The 22021-nt window shown below is 55.8% G+C and overlaps 1 protein-coding gene across 5 annotated transcripts in view; it reads right to left on the bottom strand.

Moving 5' to 3' along the window:
* The window catches only part of SLC39A11 (solute carrier family 39 member 11), a 73104-nt gene that overhangs the window by 20776 nt on the left and 30307 nt on the right, over positions 1-22021 (bottom strand). For all 5 annotated transcript variants that reach the window (XM_032128811.1, XM_032128814.1, XM_032128815.1 and 2 more), the window contains exon 6: positions 10008-10178. In XM_032128811.1, coding sequence (XP_031984702.1) covers positions 10008-10178 — 171 coding nt within the window. The remainder of the gene's footprint in view (positions 1-10007; positions 10179-22021) is intronic.

The following is a 22021-nucleotide window of genomic DNA, read 5'->3' as shown; positions in this document are numbered from 1 at the left end:
AGGGACCTTAAAGATCCCCCAAATTCCAGCCCCTGCTGTGGGCAGGGACACCTCCTGCTGTCCCAGGTTTGTCCAGCCTGGCTTTGAACAATTCCAGGGAGGGGGCAGCCACAGCTTCTCTGGGAAATCCATTCCAGGGCCTCCTCACCCTCACAGGGAGGAATTCTTTCCCAGTATCCCATCTAATTCCATTCTCTGGCAATGGGAAGCCATTCCCTGTGTCCTGTCCCTCCATCCCTTGTCCCAAGTCCAGCTCTCCTGGAGCCCCTTTAGGCCCTGGAAGGAGCTCTGAGCTCTCTCTGGAGTCTTCTCCAGGCTGGATCTGAAGCTCTCCATGGACATCCCAACACCAGCCAGGACAAAGCTCCACTGGCCAGGCAGGATTCTGGATCCCAGCTTGGTTTGTGCCTTCCCTGCAGCAGCAGCAGCAGCCCAAAAACGAGGCCAGACCCCTGCTAAGGATGCCCCGAACCCAAAGCCCTTCCACCAGCCACAAACACAACATCCCAATGATCCATCTGCATTTTCCAGCCCCACCCACGATTACTTGCACTCGGAATTCCTCACTCCTCCCTTCTCTTCCTCCAGGATTTGCTGGAGGAGCACATGGTGGGACAGGGAGGGAGGAAAGCACAGCCAGAGCTCTCACAGCCTCCAAAACACTGGCAAGAGGGAACATAAACCCACTTTGGGGCTATTTTACACCAAAATGCCCTGAGGGAGCACACAAATAAAAGGTGTGAGCATGGCTGGGCACTGCAACGATGGGAAGCACTCCAGTAATTCCAAGATCATGAGGAAAAGAGGTTTTGGGGACAAAATCCCATCAAGGATTGTGGGGATGGCACGGGAGGAAAGCACAGCCCAGCCAGGCAGGGGGAAAACAGGGAGGAATTGGATTTTCGGGAAGGGAGTTGCAGGAATCCAGCACAGAGCTGCTCCAGGAATGGCTCTCCCATCCAAAAATGGGAATTTATCCATTAAAGGTGTTACTGAAGCACTGACCCAGCTGTGCCTGAGGTCTGGGATGTGCAAACATGAAGCTGAAACACCTCAAAGGTCCCTGATGTGCCCAGATGGCTCAGTCCAAGATAAGAACTGATGGTGCAGCTTTGCCTCTGAGTTTTCCAGGGATTGGGTCCTGGCAGGGTTGTGCAAGAAGTGATGAAAAGCAGGGAGGTGATGCCAGGGGCAGCCAACACCTGGAAAAGCAACCACCTGCAATTCCCAGCTCTCCAGAGCTTGGCAGCAGAATGGACACGGAGAAAACCCAAATTATTTGGGAATAAAAGAATTCACTTGGGAAAATCCTTCTGGGATCATCGAGTCCAACACTAACCCACCAAACCCTGTCCCTAAATGTGGCTGTGTGTGGTTAAAGTGACATTAAAAAGAGGATTTAAAGTTCCCAGGCAATTCCAAGGAGCTTTTCCTGGAAAAAACTTCCAGACCTGGGTGCTCAGCCTGATAAACCCAGCCCAGCCCAAGGGTTTGGACCAGGGGGGGCAAATCCAGGGGGATGTGACACAGGTGGCTCTGGGCAACTCCAGGCAGCAGATCCAGGGAAAAACCAGATCCAGGGAAAAACCAGCCCACGAGAAGCCCATGGTGTTGCCTGAGGGTTTGTGGGCATTCAGGTGGAATTTGGGAGGCAGGAGGCAATCCTGCTAATTCCTAATCCTGGTTTAACCCCACAGCAGCCAGCCCATCCTCATCCCCCCCCGTTCCTCTTTCCTCCTCCTCCCACAACATGGAAAAAATCCTCATTCCAATCCACGGAGCTGCAGCAGCTGACCAGGAGCTGACAACTCCACCTCCACCTGATTTTAAGGAATTAAAGCAACTGTCCAACATCCCAAAGCTCCTCCATCCTGGAAATGCTTCTCTGGAAGCAGAAAACTCTTTCCCAAATTAACAAAGCAGAGCTCAGTTGAAGGCAGGGACTGAGCCTGCTGGAAATGGACTCTCCTGACCCCGCAGCACCTGAATCCATCAGAGATATTTAAAGTTTCATTTCCAGCACGTAAATGCTTTCTCAGGCCACTGCTCAGCGAGGTTTAATGTGACAGACCCGAGATCTGATGGGGACAAGGCAGGCAAGCAGCTCCCACATGCATATTTCAGCAGAATATTTCATTCCAGCTGCTGAAAATCCTGGATTTAATTGGCTTTTGTCACCTTGGTGGCTTTCCTGCTGACAAAACAGCGCTGTGTTATCGGTGCCTGTCGCTGGCTGCCTCCAAATGAGTTTCTGACAGATGAGCTGCTGGCAGGGGGACACCAGAGACCCCCCTGTCCCCCCTTCACAGTGCGAGGCTGGGAGGAAAACTTCCCACCCTGGAAGGCACGGAGTTACCTTCCCATGGGGCTGCTCCTGCTCCCATTCCAGAGGCTCAGCCTCCATCCACATGGGAGGGGCAGGGGATCCTGAGGGAGCTGAGCCAGGGGCCACGGAGCCAAAAGCAGCCTGAGGGCAGCAGCCATGGCTGGGGATGTCACCTGGGCCCTGAGAATGTCACCTGGGTCCTTCACCTCAGACCATCACCCACACCTGGGGATGTCACCCGTGTCCCTCACCCGGTGCCTCTTCCTGCATTTCCCACCTCCCTGCACGGAACCCCGAGGACTCAGAGCGAGTCTTTCCCGCCACCGAGGTGCTGGGCGGATGAAAATGTCCCAGTGTGTGATGGCGAGGTGACAATTAACGGGAGCTTTAACGAAAGGTCAGGGGGACCTTTCCCAGAGTGGCCGCCTCCTCCTGATCCTGATGAGTCACTGCCGCCGGAACGTTCCGGAGGGAGCCGAGCTCCCGGCTCTGTCTCCGTAGGCTGCATCCCCTCCGACCTCTCTCCTCCCCCGGCTGCTCGGGGGCCATCACATCACAGCTCCATGGCCAACAGTCCCTGCTCATCCCTGACGCATCCACAGTGTCCCTCTGGAATTATCCCGGAGATGGGCAGCAGCCTCGGGAGCCACGTCCCAGCTGGATTTTCTCTCCGGAGCAGAAACGCTGTGAAAAATTCATGGCTGTTCCAACGTGCATCTTTCCATCCCTCTGAGCCCATTCCAGGGCCAGCACTCTGCTCCACTTCCCTGAAATTCCATGGAATTGCTGCCCCATGTGCTCCCTGCACCCACCAGCACCTTCCCTTACCTGCATCTTCCTTGGAACACAAAGCTGCAGGGAAGCCTTTTCCTCCTTTTCCTTACTACAAATAACCCCTTCCAGCGGGAGTGGAGGGCGCTCCGAGTGCCCAGGAGTAGCCAGGAATAGCCAGGGCAGCAGCTCGAGCGGCAGGGGCAGGAGGAATGTTGGAATTCCAGGAAGAGGCATCGCCCAGACGAGGCGCAGATGAATGGGTGCAGCTGATGGCTCCCGCTCTCATGCTCTGCTGAGCCCCAGTGGGTTCCCAAATCCTCATTAAAGTCAACGATTGGAAAACAGCTTCAATTTCAACAGCCCCATGAAAAAAACATCATCATTCCAAATGAATGTTGCCAGCCTGGAATGGATCTGGGAGAATATTCATATCAATAATCACCACTCCTCATAATTGAGATGCGATCTGGCACTCATTGCCCGTCCCTCGGGAGGCCAAGTGCTCGGGAGCGCCTGTCCCAGGAGGATGAATCCAATCAATTTTTGCTAATGACAAAGCAGCCAGCCTGGAAATCACCTCCCATCCCAGGAACTCCAATCTGCCAGCACAGCACGGAACCTCTGCCATCCACAGCACCCTCCCTTCCCCCTGGCACTCCGTCCTCAAATCCACCATCATCCCAGGATGGGCTCCAGCTCGGGAAGGAGCAGCTCCTGGTGCAGGGGATGAGCTCTGCCTGTCCCTGTGGGGCTGGGCTGAGGTGTAGAGAGCTGCAGCATCCAGGATCCCACCTGGGAACCGCAGGGACTCAACCACAGGGACACCAGCGCTGAGGGAGCTCAGCTGGGAGGTGTCAAACCCCATGGATCGGGTACCAGCTCCCTGGGGAGCTCCCTCCTCGCTGGTGGGAAGATTCCTTCTGTTTTGGACCCTGACAACAGTGACACCTGCATCCGTCACCTGCATCCCACCCCTGCATCCCTCACCTGCATCCCACCCCTGCATCCCTCACCTGCATCCCTCAATGCCAGGAGCTGCGTTTGGCACAGCCAAGGATGGGATTCATTCACTGTCCACCCCAGGACATGGCCACAACAGGGCACTGGGCCAAGGGGTGACAATGCTGGGTCCCCACCAGGTGCCCCCACCCCACTCAGGGACTGAGCTGCCTGAGGAAAGCCCCCAGCACAGGCACAGCTCCCTGTGCTGCTCCCCCGCCAGCTGCAGAGCAGGAGACACAGCAAGGACACGAACTGGCTGAAGCTGGGAGAAGCCATAAAAACCAGCGGCGTCCAGGCAGCTCCCAGGCCCAGGCAGCAGCTGTCCCTCCTGGGGCTGTGCCCAGCCAGATGCCACCACACGGAGGGCACCGGCTCTCACGCTACCCAGCCCCAGGGCCCCGGGCAGAGCTGCCAACGAGCGTGGCTGAAAGCAGGGTGACACTTCCCGGCCCTTGGGGCAGCCTTCCCTCCATCCCCCTTCCCTGGGATCACACAAAGCGGCAGCAGCACCTTCCAGAAGGAGGGAGGTGTCACCGGAGAGGCGTCACGGGGACGGGCAGGGGGTGCCTGCTGTAAATGTGTCACCCACACCAGGAACTGCCACTGCCAGTTACGGGTTCAGCTGTGCCTTGGTGCCAGCCCGGTGCCAGGAACACAAGCAGGGGACAGCACTGCAAATCCTGCACCCTCTCCTCCACACCAGTTATCCCAGTTGTCCCTTCTGCCCCTCATTCCAAGCACTGATCAGACCCCACCCTACAGCTTTTGGGGTAAATCTCTCCCTCCTGGGCCAGCAGAGAAGGAAGACCCCAAAATGCCACCAAGGCAGTGCCAAACCGGGGCACAGCCTCTTGCTGCCACCTCCAAGCGCAATCCCAAGGGGAAAGAACTCGGATGCTGTCACCTGGGCGTGCAGGAATCTTCCCCCCAGCCCAGCACAGCTTCCTGGGAGTCTCAGTGACCCTTCCCAGAGCTGTCACCACCTCAAAGTGTCTCCTTCTCCCCTCCTGTCCCTGCTGGCCACGGTGCCACCTCCCACCCTCCCTCCTCCCGCGGCAGCTCCACCTCCCCGGCCGGGTTTGTTCCATGTTGGGCTCCCTCGCTCTGCCCTGCTCCTCCCGCCGCTCCTGCTCATTAAAAATAAATCAATCCCAGCTCGTTGATGCATTTCTGGCACTGGGAACTGGAGAGCAAGCCTCAGGTGGAGCCCTGTGAGGTTTGGGGGTGAGCAGGGGACGTCAGTGTCACCTCACTCTGTGACCTCGCTCTGCCACGTCCCCTTGCTCCTTCCCAGACCCCTCTGCTCAGCAGTGGAGGCAGAACCTGAGAGCGAACGCGGAGGGGTTGGGCTGGATGCAGAGAAGTGAGGCCTTTCCCTGCAGGGAGCGAAGGCTGGAGCAAAGGGATGATGCTGGGATGGGCCCAGGCTTGTGCCCCGTCTGGGCACACCCGGCTCTGCCCAGCCCAGCACTGAGGAGAAAGGGAATTTCAGGTTTCCGTGGCAACGTTCTGGGGGTTGGAAGCAGCACCTCGTGCCTGCCTGGGAGCAGCCCCGCTGCCTTTCCTGGAGGATGCTCCAAGGCAGGGATGCTCCCAGGGATGGGGCAGCTCCAGCCAGGTCCCTGCTGTCACCTGAGCAGATTTTGGGGGTGGGGGACAGACATTTCCCAACAGCCAGGGGGAAGCAAGGCAGGGAATCGTCACCACAAATGCCTGCAACTCCTCCCCGCCTCACTGCCACACACTGGGAAGGGACTCAGGTCTGCTGGAGTCACCAAAGGTCCCCACAAGATCCCTGTGAGCCCTCTGAGGGGTGGCTCAGGGAGCTGGGAAAGGGCTCAGGCTGGGGCAAAGGAGGCTCAGGGGGGACCTTGTGGCTCTGCACAAGTCCCTGACAGGAGGGGGCAGCCAGGGGGGTCGGGCTCTGCTCCCAGGGAACAGGGACAGGAGGAGAGGGAACGGCCTCAGGCTGGGCCAGGGGGGGCTCAGGGTGGACAGCAGCAGGAATTTCCTCATGGAAAGGGAGGTCAAGTGTTGGAATGGGCTGGAGGAGTCCCCATCCCTGGAGATGTCCAGGGAAGGCCTGGACATGGCGCTCAGGGCTCTGGGCTGGGGACAAGGTGGGCATCGGCCACGGCTTGGACTCAATCTTGGGAGGCTTTTCCAACCTCAATGGCTCTGGAATTCTGAGACTCCAGGGAGAGCCCCAGGGCAGAAAGATGAGCAGAACATGGCCTTGGTCCTCTCCTCGAGCACGAGGGGCTCCTGCAGCATCTCTACTCTGGGGGAGCCCCCGAAATCAGGCAGCAGAGCCATCCCCGCCTGCACACCCACCCTGAGCTCGGCGCAGGGCACAGCCCTCCGGGAGCATCCCGGGAGCTTCCCAGGACTCGGCCCTGGTCCCACGGCCCTGCCAGGCTCTCCTCCCCCTGCCACGGCAGCACAAAGGGAAAGGCTGCGCAGCTCACACCTCGCTAATTGTTATTTGTGATACACCAGTAACATTTTAATTAATCTGAAGTCTTCAGCATAACAGCCACCCAAGGTACAAAGCTAAACCAGAATAAACAGGGCTTGATTAAATCCATAATTAATGTTCCACTAAACCCGGCATAAATGAATATTAATTAGCAGGAAGAGTCTGCAGTTTGGCATCTCCTGTCATTATCAATTTATCCTTTCCATTGGCATTCCTGGCTTTGGAGCAAATTATCCAACCTTTCCTCCACAACCACAGAGTGGCTGTGGGAGGTTGGGCTGGGGGTTCCGTTCTCCCCCCTCCACAAGAAGCTGCTCCCAGCCTGGAAACAAAGCCAAAGGCATTGCCAGGACCAAACCAGCTGAGCACTAAAAAGGGCTCAAAGTCCATAAAACAATTCCCTGCTGGTGATAAAAGGGGAGTTCATCCCCCACTGGCACGGGAGGAGAGCAGGGATGGCGCCTGGGAGCAGTTTAACCACCAGAGAAAGGGAATTTAGGAAGAGTTTGGGGTTGGAGTGAGGATTCAGAGCAGCTCCAGCCCATCAGAAGCACTCGGGCAGCTCAGAGACCCAACAAGGTGAGAGTGGAGCTCCCTCCTGCATCCCGGCCCCTCCCAGGGATGTGGAGCTGTGTGAAGTGTTATAAAGGCACTGGAAGGATGGAAAACCCTTGGGAACGACCTGGATGCCTCTGTAGGAGGGCAGAGGGCTCGCAGGGAAGTAGAGGGAGCAGCAGACACGGCACCAGAGCCAGGAGCTGCTGCCAGAGGAAGCTGGAGAACAGAAAGCTCTGGAGAGAGCCCATGGAGCCCTTTCAGTGCTTTTTAAGCACTTCCAGAAGATGATATTCCTTAGAAGAGCTTGGAAAAAAGATGGAGAGTGGCTTTTTACACAGGCAGCTCATGATAGGACAAGGGGGAACGGTTTGAAAGGGGAAGAGGGAAGACTTCGATAAAATGTTAGGAATCAATTGCTCCCTGTGAGGGTGGGGAGGCCCTGGAATAGAATTCCCAGAGAAGCTGTGGTTGCCCCATCCCTGGAAGTGTCCAAGGCCAGCTTGGAGCAGCCTGGGACAGTGGAAGGTGTCCCTGCCCATGGCAGGGCTGGAATGGGATGAGCTTTAAGGTCCTTTCCCACCCAAACAATCCCATGACTCCCTGAGGAGCACGGAGCGATTTTCCCAGGCTCGGAGCATCCCCAGCATCTCCCAGCCCGGCACCTCCCGCCCTCCCCAGCGCGAGGAGTCCTCACCCTGCAGGAGGCTGTGCTAATTATGGACGGGGCTGTAATTGAGGCAGAGATTCCCGTGTTTCCAAACCCTGCCTACAACAGGAAGCAGCAGCGGCAGTGCTTGTGCTGGGAAAGCAGAAGGAATTCAGAGCCCCAAATTGCTGCTCACCTGATTTAATCACAGCCTGAATTATTTATCCACAGCCTGAATGATTTATCAGGGCACAAGCAGTGCTGGCACCCTGTGCCCTGCGGGGCTCTGCCTCCGGAATTTGGAACCTCGGGGGTGACTTTGTACAAATCCCCACGGAAAGGAGGGTGTTGGTCAGGGCTTTGTCATTGCTGAGCGGCCCCAGTGTCACCAGCAGCACTGTGAGGCTGCTGAAAAGCCACCAGGAAAGGGCAGGAGGGGGATTTGGGGGTTAAAGCTCAGCAGGGACAGAGCCAGCACTGAGCCGAGCCTCCAGGCCGGGGCTGGGCCCTTACTCTCACACCTCCCTGGGGACGAAGCTTGAACATGGTGACCTTTAAGATGCAAGAGAGCATTTCCAACCCTGTCACCACACAGAGGTGGCTTTGTGCTGCTGGAGGAGCAGCGAAAGGGCAGCTCAGCACCTCAGGGCCGTGTCAGCTCTGACCTCCTGCCACGGGTGACACTTTGGTCACCCCTCTGCAGAACTTTCTCCTTCGGCTGGTGACAGACGGGAGTCCCTATGCCAGGCAGGAGGTGCCACCTTCACTCCCTGCCACCTCGTTTGAGGGATGAAATCCAATCACACTTCACTCAGTGCAGATATTTCCCCTTCATTTTTGGAGCGTGTGGCTCATTTAAAGCTCCTTCCTCGCCTCGTCTGCCAGGCCTCTGCCTCCCCCAGCACCACCCGGAGCTGAACTACAGCACCCAAATTATCCACCCGTAATTAATTAGAAGAAGAGGGATGAGGAGGGAGAAATGTTTTGCTGCTGCTGACCAACTGGAGCAGGTTAATGCCCAGGAACAGCTCGTGCTGCTGATGCACGGAGGGGCAGCAAATCATTAACTCTCAGCTTCCTACCAGGATAACCAAACCCAGCCAGCTGCCCGCCCAAGGGTGGCACCAGGAGCACCCAGAGGTGCCCACAACCGCTGGAGGGAGGCAATTCCCACCCCAGGGGCAGCAGGAGGCTGGAAGGGGCAGAGGAGGGAACAGCCAGGAGCTCTCCACGTGTTCCCTTGGATTTTGTCAGTCCCAGGGAAACGCAGGAGCTGGGATTCGACACCAACCCCGGAGCCTTCTCACCCGGGAAGGCTGTCCCTGATGGAATTTGGGATGGGTGTCCTGGCACTGGACAAAAGCCACTCTCAGAGTCACCAAGCACAAGGTGACGTGTGAGGGTCCAGGCGAGCCCCGAGCCCAGCAGCTCCTCGCTGCCAGTATCCAGGGAAAACGCGGCTCTTCCCAAAGCACTCATTGCTTCTTCCCAGATTTACAGATCCAAGTTATGCAGAGAAGCCTCTCCCCATTCCAGTCCAGCCTCCAACCTGAGCCAGGCACAGGGCAGAGACGGGAGAAGGCAAAGGCCAGGGAAGGAGAAGGGCAGGAGGAGGGAGGGGGGAGAAACCAGGAAAGGAACCCTGGAAAATGTTGCCTTATTTTATTTCCAACACCCCCAAGAACTGCAAAGCAGCCAAACGTCCTGAGCTGTCCCAAAGTGATCTCATCATCTTCTGATCACCTCTTTCAGCACCACAAAGCCCAGCCTGGCAGGACTCAGCCCTCCAGGAACCCCGGGCTCTGAAATTTTCCACCCTTTGTCCAAATCCCTGCCTTGAAATAAACCCCGATTTCCCATTCTCCAGCAGAGACTCGGCGCTCTGAAACGCACCTCTTGCTGTTCACAGACACGAGAGAGGCTCAGAGGGAGCACAATTTGTTGCCTTCCCAGCGTCACCTTTCCCAATATCCCCTCGGGAATCACAATTCCCACCCACGCCGGGTTGGCACGAGCCCGGCTGCAGCTGTTCCAGGCTCCCCGAGCCCCCTCCCCACGGGGGCTCTGCTGCCAAGGCCTCACGTGGCTCAGCCCCACAGGATCTGGAACAGGATCCCTTCCAAAGGCGCCCACTCAGCGAGTGCCATCTGCCAGGGGGACAGAGGAGGGGATCCGTGCGATGCGCGCGGCCCGGGGCCGCAGGGGTGACCCGCGGGGCTCACCTGGGATGTTGTGGATGGTTATAGCCAGGATCATCAGCATAATCCTCCTCCAGCTGCTGCTCCCGGCCGCGGAGGCTCCGTCCCGGGGCGCCGGGAATGCCGGGGGGCCCTCGGGCAGGGGGGGCCCCGCTCCCCTCCTCCTCTGGTAGGGCTCCCCGTTCTCAGCCTTGTCTGGGGACAGAAAACACCGGGGTCAGCCAAGGGGGGCACAGCTGGACACAGCTGGGCAGCTCCTGCCTCCCTTCCCAGAAGGAAACAGCAAGGAAAAGGAACACCACCGACCAGAGCAGGGGGTCCCCACGCTGCAGAGCCCAGGGAGACCCCGAGGCAGAGCCAAGTTCCTCCTCTGCCTCCTCCTCCTCCTCCCAGGACCTGCTCCTGGTCCAGCCCAGCTCACAGCCAGCAAAGCTCCAGCCTGGCTGGGCCAAGCTCTGGGGCTGGTGAGGAGGATGAGGGTGAGGAGGGTGATGGAGACAGAGCTGCTGAGACCTTTCCCCCATCCCAAACCTGTCAGGGCTGCAGTTCCATTGCCTTTGCTGATGAAGGAAAACCCCCCAACACTTCCTTTGGATTTCACCCCTTCCCAAAACAGGGGCACTGAGCTGTTTTTAACCATTATTTCTTCCACTACCCAAAACATTTGCCCTTTGCATCTCTGGGTAGCTCCAGGCTCTCCCAAACCTCTGCTCCCAGCAGGACTGGTGCTCTCAGCTCTCTTCCAATCAGTTCTTTGGAAACACACTCCAAAAACCTGTGCCCAAATCCGGGTTGGGAGGGGATGGAAGGATCCAGGCAAAGTCCCCCCATTGCCTTCAGCAGGACCAGGGCGAGAAATGAGGAGCTCAGATTCCTCAGCCTCCCCCAGCCACGGCTTCCAGTCAAAGGTTTGACCCTCAGACACCGTAATTCTCCCCCTCTGGATTTAGATCATTCCCCCTCCCGCTCCTTGACCCCCCAGCTCCAAGGTTTTTTGTCTGGACAGTGCAAGGAACTGAAATCATTTTGCTGGGATGCCAGTGCTGCCGTGGCGTTTGGAAGCAGGATGGTGCTGGCTGGCACATCACACATCACCCAGGCTGTGCTGCCAGAGCCAATTAAGCACCCGAGCACCACGAGGCTCATGCAAATCGAGGGGTGTCACCTTGGGAAGGCAGAGGTGTTACCAACACTCCACATCGTGCCAGCTGAAACACAGAACCAGGCACCTGAAGGCTTCCCAAAACAGTCCTCGGCAGCACAGGGAATAAAACCAGGAATTTCAGGTGTTTTCACACAATCATCCAGGTGGGAAAAGACCTCCAAGCTCATCGAGTCCAACCCGTGACCGATCCCCCCCCCTTGTCCCCAGGGCACTGAGTCGTTCCTTGGACACCTCCAGGGACGGTGACACCTCCCTGAGCAGCCCCTTCCAACGCTTTTCCATGAGGGAATTCCAGCCTGAACCTCCCCAGGCACAGCTGAGGCCACATCCCCTCGAGTTTTGGTACCCCGAAGCGGGTGAAAGACAAAAGCTCCCCCGGGCAGCAGCGGGCGCGGGTGGCTTCCCTCGTGTCCCCTCCCCTGGGACAGCAGCAGCCCGGGCTGGCCCCAGCAGAGAGCCGCTGTCAGCGTCACTGTGCAAACACAGCCAGAGGCTGCCCAGACAAATATTGTCCTTGTCACCGGCCATACGGAGCCAGCCACTCGCTGGCCCCAAACGCCAGCCCAGCAGTGACATTTGGTGGCAGAGCCTCAGCTCCGCTCCAGCCCGCGGGGACAAGGATAAATGTTTTGTTGGAAGCAAGACGAGGACAAACAGATCCCGTGGAGCAGCCTGGCCACGGCACTGTGGGAATGCTGGCACCGAGACCCCTGGCAGAGGGGCGGCCACGGCTGCGGCCACGTAGGGATGAAATTCCCTTCTCGCACCAGACCTCTGCGTTAATTTAATTGCTTGGCACAGGTCCCTGTCCCCACAACCAGCCTTGTCCTGAGCTCACCCTGCCCAGGCCCCAGCGCTGACCCACAGACTGGACAGAGCACAGATGTGGGGTCACTCAAATCCCCAGCTCCCTGTGGAGCCGCAGCCTGCGTGGAAACCAGGCTGGTGTGGGATGCAGAGGGGGCAGGAATCCCTCTCCGGCACCAAAGGATTTCCAGGGAGAGGATAAAGGGATTTATGGGACAGTCAGAGACAAGAAGTTACCTTCAAGTGACCAAACCCCAGCGCTTCTCCCTTTGGAGGAAGCACCCAGTGATCCACAGAACACCACAACAGCCAGGGCAGATTCTCATGGAATCATAGAATCCTGGAATGGTTTGGGTGGGAAGGGACCTCGAAGATCAACCAGTGCCACCCCTGCCCACCTCCCACTGCCCCAGGCTGCTCCAGCCTGGCCTTGGACACTGCCAGGGATCCAGGGGCAGCCACAGCTGCTCTGGGAATTCCATCCCAGCCCCTCCCCACCCTCCCAGCCAGGAATTCCATCCCAAAATCCCATCTAATCCTCCTCTCGTTCAGTCTGAAGCCAATCAACAAAACCAAAAGCCTGGCCCAGCCCCGTTCCTTCACTGCCACCTCCTCAGGTGCCAGTCCCAGCTCATTTCTATCAGATTAACCTTGTTAATTATTATTTTATATCTTATGTATCATTTATAATTAGTCTGCTTGCTCCTACTGGGGGAAAAATGATGAAAATTTGCCTTTTCCAAGGATATCTGAAGCCCCTCCAAGGCCAGTGGTGACAAAGGACGGGGGGATGCCACAGGGGTGAGGAAAACAGGGAAAACCTGTGGGAATGAAAAAGAATTGGTGCAGCTTTTCCAGGGAAAGTGCTGAGGGTGGGGTTGGGAGGGACAATCTCACCACAAAATCGCCTCTCCTATAAAGGATCCCTGGAAGAGAAGAACATGCTCTGATATGAGAAACAAAATACTGACTTTTTCTGGTTTGTAAAATTGAATAGAGGCACGTAAGATAACGATACAAACTGTCATTGCTAACATCCTTTAAAACTGACCCCTCAATTCTTCTAACTGTATTTGCTACGTCTGCGGAACCTGCAATCGGATTAAAAGGTTCTGGAAAGAGCTGAAATGCTGTCTGACCACAGCTCCACCACTTGAGGAGAACCTTCTGCTGTTGGAATATCTGATTCCCATCTTTTGGCTGCTTGGTTTTGCCACATTATTACTGATTTGTGGGTCCTGCCTGAACCACCAGCAAACACCGGGGATAAAGGCAGCGACAGCTGGAGCAGGGACACAACCCCAGCATCGTTTTCCCAGGAGCGTCACACGGAGCCTGGTCAGGGGATGGGCTTCACTCCCACCTGCTGCTGGAGGAGATGATAAAAAGGAAAGGATAATGACAGTGCAGCGATGCCACCACTGCCAGCACACACCCAGGAGCATTCCCAGCTGGAAACGCCGGGCTGGGGGAACAAAACAGTCATTAGGGATAAGCACGGGCTTGGCTGGGAATCAGGAAAGCCTCAATGGCAAATTGGAGTGGAGATAAGAGCAGAACAAGGGCTGGGCTGTAAAGAAGAGCTGACACCACAGACAGGCTGCTCCCAGATCCGTGCCAAGACAATTAGGTGGCAAACAACTCTCTGTGCCACAGACGTTGTTTTAAATCCTGTTCACAAAAAGTCCTTTAGATATCCCACTCCATTTATCATTATTGAATTTCTTTGTAAAGCTGCAGGGCAAAGATTCTGCCAAAAGTTTAATTACATGTGTGCATTTTTCATATCCTCTGCAGCCAGCACTGGAGAAAAGATAAATGGCTCTGAGCGTGGCTTAAACTGCTGCTGAAGTGAAAAAACCGACTGGCTCCTTATCAGCATGTGAAATGGCTTTTTATTTCTGATTATTTCTTAATGAAAACTGTTTGCATTAGCCGTGAGCTCAGCTCTGGTGCACAAACAGACCGAGGCGCTGTTGACTCTGCGCTCCAAACCCCTCCTCCTGCACTCCCTCAGCTCCCAAATCCAAACCACAGCCCCTGGAGCTCTCCAGATTTTCACCACACCTGCTCCAGAGCCCTTCTCCTCCTCCCCACTTAGGTCTGGCTTTAACCTCTCCTAAGCCCTGGAGTTCAGAGTGCTCCGGGCTGCTCAAATTCCCCCTGGCAAAGCTCTGCAGCCCCTCTGAGGTGGTTTAAGAGTGGTTTTAGTCCCGGTTTAGCTGCAAAGCCCCTGCAGACAGCCCGGGGGGCAGGAGGGGCTGGTCCCCTGTGGCACAGGCTCGTCCTCCAGGCAGCATCCCTGCATCTCCTCTTGCCATGCTGGAACAAACTCACTGAGGACAATCTGGAGCTTCCCTTGGCTGGAGATGCTGGAAGGAAAACCATTCCCAGCTCCTCCAAACCCCTCCTCCACCTCTCCCCCATCGATTTCCCCATCCAATCCTTCCAGCAAGGCTCTGCCTCACCAGGAAGCTGCCCACGGTCAGGGGAGGGGTCTCCAAGCCCGGGGGCTCCAGGGATTCTTCCTTCAGCTGAACTTCCAAGGGCTGAGCTGGCTCCCTGTTTGGATTTGTCGGCTCCCATCTCCGAGGTGTGGGAGAAGGGGAGGAAAGGCAGTGCCAAGCACGGATGCACCGCAGACTGATTAAAATCCATAATTAACTGCTGCTTGCTGGCTGTTGGTGACAATTATTTGGTGTTGATGAATATGGGAAAGGCAGAAAAGCCTCGAGTGTTCTCCTGCTGTGCAATTCCAACTGCGCCCGAGCTCCAAGCTCAGGTAACACCTGGAGGGAGCAGCGGAGCAGCGCAAAAGCTGCTCCCAAATTCCTCCACAAGCCCCCACAACACCCCCCACCCTCCTCATTCCCAGCACCTGCAGCTGGAAATCCGGGTTATTGCTGTCCCAGGAAAAGCAGGAGAGCTGAACAGCTTGGACTGACCCTGGTCGGGGCATGGGGAAGGGGAGAAGGAACAATTCCCTAAAGAAGATGCCAACATCCCCTCCCCAGGAACACAAAGGAATGGCAGTGAAATCCTCACCCTTAACGGCTGAGATAAATCAGAATCTCTTGGAAAATCTCTCTCCAGTTCCTGGAGGCTCCCCAGACAATCCCAGCCCCGTTTCTCCTCCCCACAAGCCCTGGATGCTCCGGTAGCTTTGGGCAGATGGAGGAAATGGGGCCCTCAGGATTCACCCACCTGGGCTGCAGCTCTTGCTGTGCCACAGAGGGATCGGCACCAGAGAGGGGAAGCTTCTCCATGGATCCATGGAGAGCCTGGATGAGGGATCCGAGGGGAACCAGCCCGGGAAGGAGCATCTCTCCCACATCCAAGGGCTGAGGGAGGCCGGGGAGGGTCAGGAGCTCCATCCCCTGGCACACCCCACACACAGCCCCGTGTGCACCACCCCCCTCTCCCCAGCCTCTCCTTTTCCTGCCTTTTGGAGCACGAGGAAGCCCCAGAAGAGGAACTGGATCAAAATCCAGAGCCTTGGGAATTGGAGCCCCACAGGATCCCAGGAGTGCTCCACACTCGCCCTGCTTCCCAAGGACACCAGCCATGCCTCCCCTCAGCTTTCCCTGGTTTTAAAGGCTTTTTCCAAGGATTTCTGGCAGCACTGGGGCTGAAGGCATCGGTGCCACTGCTCTCCCAGTGCCCCTCAGGAACCAAAGCCATTCCCCGCTGGCATCTCCACCAAAAAGCTTCCCCACATCCTTGTTTTCCTCATCCTTTTCCCACTACAGCAGGAATTCCAGGGAGCACAGAAGGGCCTGGATGCTGAGGAGCAGATGGGTGTTAGGGAGCATCTGCTGCCACACAGGAAGCGCTGCTCTTATCTCCCACCTCCAGAAGAGGTTTTAATTACTGCCAGTAATTAAGCACAGCACGTCCTGGGGGATAACTGCCAGCCCCTTGCAGACAGGTACAGGGAAAGCTGCATCCCACGGGCTCCCAGCCAGGTGCAATCCTGGGATCCACACCTCTGTCAGGTCTGACAGCACAGATCCCAGCAGACCTGGAAAGGAAACTGCCAGGGAAAAGCTGCTCCTGTAAGGAATGAGCCCCCAAAGCTGGGAAAGTTCCCCAGTTCTTGGGAAGCTTACACTCAGAGAACAAAAATGCTGGAGAAGAGGCTCCGTGGAGCTGCCCAACTATGGTCAAAATAAGGATTTCTTTTTAAAAATAGCTTTTATTTACTGCTAGGAAGGCTCAGGGTGCTTGAGCAGAGAGCACGGGCTTCCCATGCTCCAGAGCCCGGGGATTCAGTGGGAATGGGACACCCGGACACCCCAGTGCAGGGTGTGTGGCTGCAGCCACGGAACAAATCCATTTCCCAGCATTTCTGCTGGATCAAAGAGGTGCCTGCCTGTGCTGAGGCTTTCAGAGGAGGATGGACACAGAGTCAGGGCTCGGGGTCTGCCAGGGGCCTTCACCCAGCCCAGCGTGCACAGGGGCTCTCAGCAAAGGCTGCTCCACCCAGCGGGAACGACTCCCACGGGCTCCCAGGGACTGGGTTAGTGCTGGGATCTGGCTGGAGCTTGGAGGCAGGAGGGTGCTGGAGCACCAGCCCGGACTGTGCCAGCACCAGCAGCTCCCTCCTGCACCAAACCAGGCCGTAACCACCGAACACAGGGAGCTCAACACCCAGATTCCTCCAGAATGGCACTTGGAGCACAACACCCAAATCCCAGCTCAAAAAATCACTCGGAGCACAACACCCAAATCCCACCCCAAACATCACCCAGGGCCCGACACCTGAATTCCAACCCAAACATCACCCAGAGCCCGACACCCAAATCCCAGCCCAAACATCACCCAGAGCCCAACACCTGAATTCCAGCCCAAACATCACCCAGAGCCCAACACCTGAATTCCAGCCCAAACATCACCCAGAGCCCGACACCTGAATTCCAGCCCAAACATCACCCAGAGCCCGACACCTGAATTCCAGCCCAAACATCACCCAGAGCCCGACACCTGAATTCCACCCCAAACATCACTCCAGGAACAATCCAGCCTGAAAAGAGCCCCAGAAGCTTCCAGCACTGCCCCGAGCTCCACAGTGGGTGGGGGAAATCACCTCAGCAAGGCACAGGACCTCGTGGTGACGCTGCCACCAGGGCTGCTCCCAGGGCAGGACCGAAAGGCAGGTGCCAGAGGTGGCACAGCACGTGGTGACAACGCACGGCACAGCCGTGCTGCTGCTGGTCCCTGCGGTGCCCCGGGCTGGCAGCACACCGGACTAATTCCCAAAGCCTCCCTGACCTCACAGCTCCGTGTCTGAGGATTAATTCCTCGGGCAGGAGCGGTGGCACCACGCTCGGTGTCATTACATGCACCAGGTCCTTCTAAGCAAACTAATTCCTGCTCCCTTCCAAGAGCTCCTCAAAGAGCTCCCAGTAGACGAAGTGCTTGGCTGAACGATTTGAGGCTGGAATTTTACACAGCCCAGTTAATTTAATCACTTCATTTCCGAGGGCTGAGCCACGCTCGCGTCTCCCAGCCTTGGCAGGGAACAGCTTCTGATGGGAGCGGGATCAGACACGGAGAATCCTCTGAAGGAACCCGGGAAAAATCCAGCCTCATTCCCCACTTGAGATGAAAAGTGGGATTTTATCAGGAGCTGCGAAGGAGCCAGGCAGCAGCAGGCTGGGATGGGAACGCTGGAGCCGGGGGGACGGGGTTGGTGCTGCTCCCCCTGAGCTTGGCAGAGCCTTCTCCTGCCATTCCCACAGGATGCTGCCACCGTGCCAGCACCCCCAGGAACACCCGTGCACAGCCCAGCCGTGCCTCCTGCCCTGGGAGGCTCCGGCACTGCCCCCACAGCCCTGAATTAATCCATTTATTGCCACGCTAGTCCCGGCTCGTCTTCCCCGGGCCCTTCCCTCCTGCCTGTCCTTTTTTTAATAACTCCATGTTCCTAAAGTATGGAAATCCATGGAGCAGGAATTCGGGCTGGCACAGGCACCAGGAGCAGCTCTCAGGACAAACACAGCCCCCCTTCCCAGATGCTGGAATCCCAGAACAGAAGCGTGGTTATTCCCACATTTCCTCACAGCACTTCCAAGACACCAAACCAGGGACAGGACGAGCAGCTCAGTTCTTGTTCTCCATAATCCCTCCCATTCCTTCCCCCTGGCATTCCCACTGTCCAGAGGCACCTGCTGCTCCTTTCATCCTGAAAGGACACAGTGGATTCAGCTGGAAAAACTCTCTTTGCACATTAATTAAATTAATCCAAAAATGAAAATAAATTAATAAAAGCATTAGATGCCGGGGGTTTAGGTGGAGATGGAAGTGGTCCCCATAATTATGGAATGGTTTGGGTGGGAAGGCACCTCCAGTTCCACAGGGACACCTCCCACTGGCCCAGGCTGCTCCCAGCCCCAGTGTCCAGCCTGGCCTTGGACAGGGATCCAGGGGCAGCCACAGCTGCTCTGGGAATTCCATCCCAGCCAGGAATTCCTTCCCAATATCCCATCCGACCCTGCCCTCTGGCAGTTTAAAACTCCTTCTCCCCAGCTCCCTGCAAGCCAATTCCTAGAACGAATTCCTCCACTCCCAGGTGGCATTTGCTGCTCAGCAGCTTCCAGTGCTCTGGGACAAAACCACAGCTGGAGAGACACATCTGGAGCTCCCATCCTCATCCCCCGCCCAGCACAGGGAAACGGCACCAACTTCCCCAGTCCGGGGCTGGCAGGGCCGGGCACACGCCTGGGAAAAGGGGCCCCTTCGGAGCCGGAAAAATAAAACAAGGAATCGATTTCTGAGCAAAATAAAGGAAGTGCTCCTTTGTTCTCAGCTCTGGGACTTGCAAAATCAATCCCAGCTCCCTCTGGAGGGACAAGCAGATTGGATTTTTGCCCGTTCTCCAGGAATAACCAAAGCACCAGGCTGCTTCCAGGAGCACAATCACGTCATCCACGGAGACGGGTGGGATTGGGAGTGGGATACCCTGGTGGTTCCACACCCCCCTCGAGCCCCAGAAACGAATTCCAGCAGAACAATGGGATTTTTGCACACAAACTGGATTTCAAAGGAATTGTGGGATGGGAAGAGACCAGGACAGCCTGGAGAGGAGCTGTGGTGGGACCCCACCTCATCCCTCCCATGGGATATTGAGCAGCCACATCCCTGAATCCCCCACAGCGGGGCTGGATCCCAACCAACCCCATGGGGAGGAGAGCAGGAGATTCCCCATCTCCCACCTCAGAGGAGCAGGAAAAACCTGCAGCAGGAAAACACCGACAGGGAAGGAAATGGATCTGAAGAGAGCCCTGCTGGCTGAGCAGGAGACACTTCCCACATTCCTGCCAGGATCCCGGTTTTATTCCGAGTGCAGCTCTCTCCAGCCCTGTTCAACATTTCATGGTCCTATTTTAGGCTGTCCTTGGGATAAAAGCAGCGAAGCAAGGCCGGGGCTGGGAGGATTCGGGAAGAGGCTCCGGCTCAGGGCCTGGGATTTCTCCTTCCATAAACTTTGATTTATGGATCTGGGATGAACTCCTGTCAGTGGCTCCAAAGGGAGAACTCCTGTCTCTGGCAGAAGGAGAAACAGGCTGTGGCTCCAGCCCAGAAATCCGGGATGGCTCCAGGGGGTCAGGGAGCAGCGGGAAGGACACGCCACCATCCCAGGGGCTGGACAACATCTGTCCCCACAGAGGGGACACAAACCATGCTCAGCATCATCCTCACCCCAATCCCAAATCCCAGGGGCTGCTCCAGGCACAGCTCTGGAGCTGGGAGAGGGCAGCAAACATCACTCCAAAATCCATTCCATAAAAAACTGGGATCGGAAGCACCCCGGTGTTTATGGCAGAAGGAGCTGGGCTCATTCTTCTCCTCAGAATCCAAAGCAAATGGATGTCCCTGAGGCCGAGGTGGGAATGCAGGGATGACTCAGCCGGCAGAACGGCGCTGAGCGGCCGGGAATTCAGCTGGGAAGCACACATGGAACACAAACCCTCCTCCTTCCCTCTGCCCGGTGTATTTCCATAAAGGATCCCTTAAAACAGCCTTGAGCTGCCTTCCCATGGAAAAGCCCTCAGCATCCCAGGCTGCTCCTGCTCCCAGATCCCTGCCCACGGGATACGGACGTGTCTGAGAATCCCAGACCCAAACCAGGAAAACGCCGACAGGGAGCAGGAAATGATGGATATTTTGCAGGGATTTGGCACCTCCCTGGGCGCAGCCAATACCCCTGAGCCACCTCACTGCGCCCCAGGATCCACCTGGAAAAGGAGGGAATCGTGGAATATTTGGGCTTGGAAGAGACCTTTAAGCTCATCCAGTTCCACCCCACGGCCACGGGCAGGGAATTTTTCCCTATCCCAGGTTGCTCCGAGCCCCATTTCAAACAAAAATCATGGAATTCCCTCTTCCCGGGCTGGAACACCGGGGAGTGCCCCCATTCCCACCCTGGAGAGGGATCCCGGCGTGGGAAGAGCCCAGCAAACATTTCCCTGATAGATTTTAAATCCCAGCATCTCCTGTAGATGCCCTGAATTCCCTCCCAGCTCCTGGGAGCCGGGAAGGCACCAGGGCCCAGCCCCTCGTTCAAAGGGAAGCGACGCCCCTTGGCAGCCAAATAAATAAACGAGCCCCGTTTTAATTACACTTAATTGGGAATTCAGCGCTGCCTCATCCCCACTTCCAGGCAGTTCACACCATCTGCTGCCGCAGCTCCATCCCAGGCCTTTGAAGGGAAGCAATCCCAGCTTTGCTTCCCCGCTCTAGAGGCCCCCGGGGCTGGGGTTTTATCGCTGAGCATCAGCCGGGAGGGGGAAATTGGGGCCCGGGCTGAGCTCGGTGCTGCTGGAGGAGCCCCAGAGGGGCCGGGATCTGCTCGGCTCTGGGCCTTGCAGATAACACAGGGTCAGAGATAAAGGGGTTTGCTTGAAGCTGATGACAAAACACAGGAGGAACCAGCAGGTTTTGGAAAATAAAAATAAAAATAATAAAAATAATAAAAATAAAAATAGGAAATAATAACAAATAATAACACTAATAGCAATAATAACAATAACAAATAATAACAAATAATAACAAATAATAACAAATAATAACAAATAATAACAAATAATAACAAATACTAACAAATAATAAAATAAAAATAAAATAAAAATAATAAAATAAAAATTTTAAATAAAAAATAGAAAATCTAAAAATAAAAATAAATTTAAAAATAAATAATTAAAATAAAAAATTAAAATAAAAAATTAAAATAAAAAATTAAAATAAAAAATTAAAATAAAAAATTAAAATAAAAATGATAAAAATAAAAATAAAAAAACAATAAAAATAAAAACAATAAAAATAAAAACAATAAAAATAAAAACAAACCAAAAATAAAAATAATAAAAATACAAAAAAATTTTTAATAAAATAATAAAAATCTTAAAAATCATAAAAATAGAAGAGGTTTTTCTGTGGAGGGCCCAAGGAGCTGAGCACAGACGCTGCTGTCACCTCGCCCCTGCAGGCAGCCAGAGGCCACTGGTGCCGTGCCCAGGAGATGGGGACACTCAGGGCACACGCTCCCACCACTGCAGCCCTCCTGCCTTCCCAGCCCGCTGAAAAACGAGGCTGGAACAGCACAGTTCGGGATCTCCGCTGCAGCTGCTCCTCATCCAAACCCACACATCCCACCCCCAAAGGGGGACAGCCCCACCTCGCTCATCCCGCCCCAGCTTGGCCCTGTGAAATTCCCGTTCCAAGCGTTCAATCGAGGGGAAAACAACCAGGAGCCTCAGGAAATCCCACCCAGTTGGGCCGAGTGGTGCCTGCCCCGTGTTGGGCTGAAATAAAACCTCCCTGAGGGCCCCAGAGGGATGAGCTGCGGTGGGCAGGATGTCTGAGCAGCTCAGCCACCCCGCAGCCTCAGCACAACTCATTTCAGGGGTTATTTATCCAACAGCTCTCCTGGCGGCTGCACGGCCTGGGATTGGATGCAGGATGTGCCACAAACCCGGCAGAGGGGCTCCCTCCACCCCCCCATTCCCATATCCCAGCACAAAACCCGTTTGATCCATGTCCCCCGGGATCCCCGGACGGATTTGGG

Source organism: Corvus moneduloides, chromosome 19 (genome assembly GCF_009650955.1).
Source record: "Corvus moneduloides isolate bCorMon1 chromosome 19, bCorMon1.pri, whole genome shotgun sequence".
NCBI lineage: Eukaryota > Metazoa > Chordata > Aves > Passeriformes > Corvidae > Corvus > Corvus moneduloides.
This window is presented reverse-complemented; position numbering and strand designations above follow the sequence as displayed.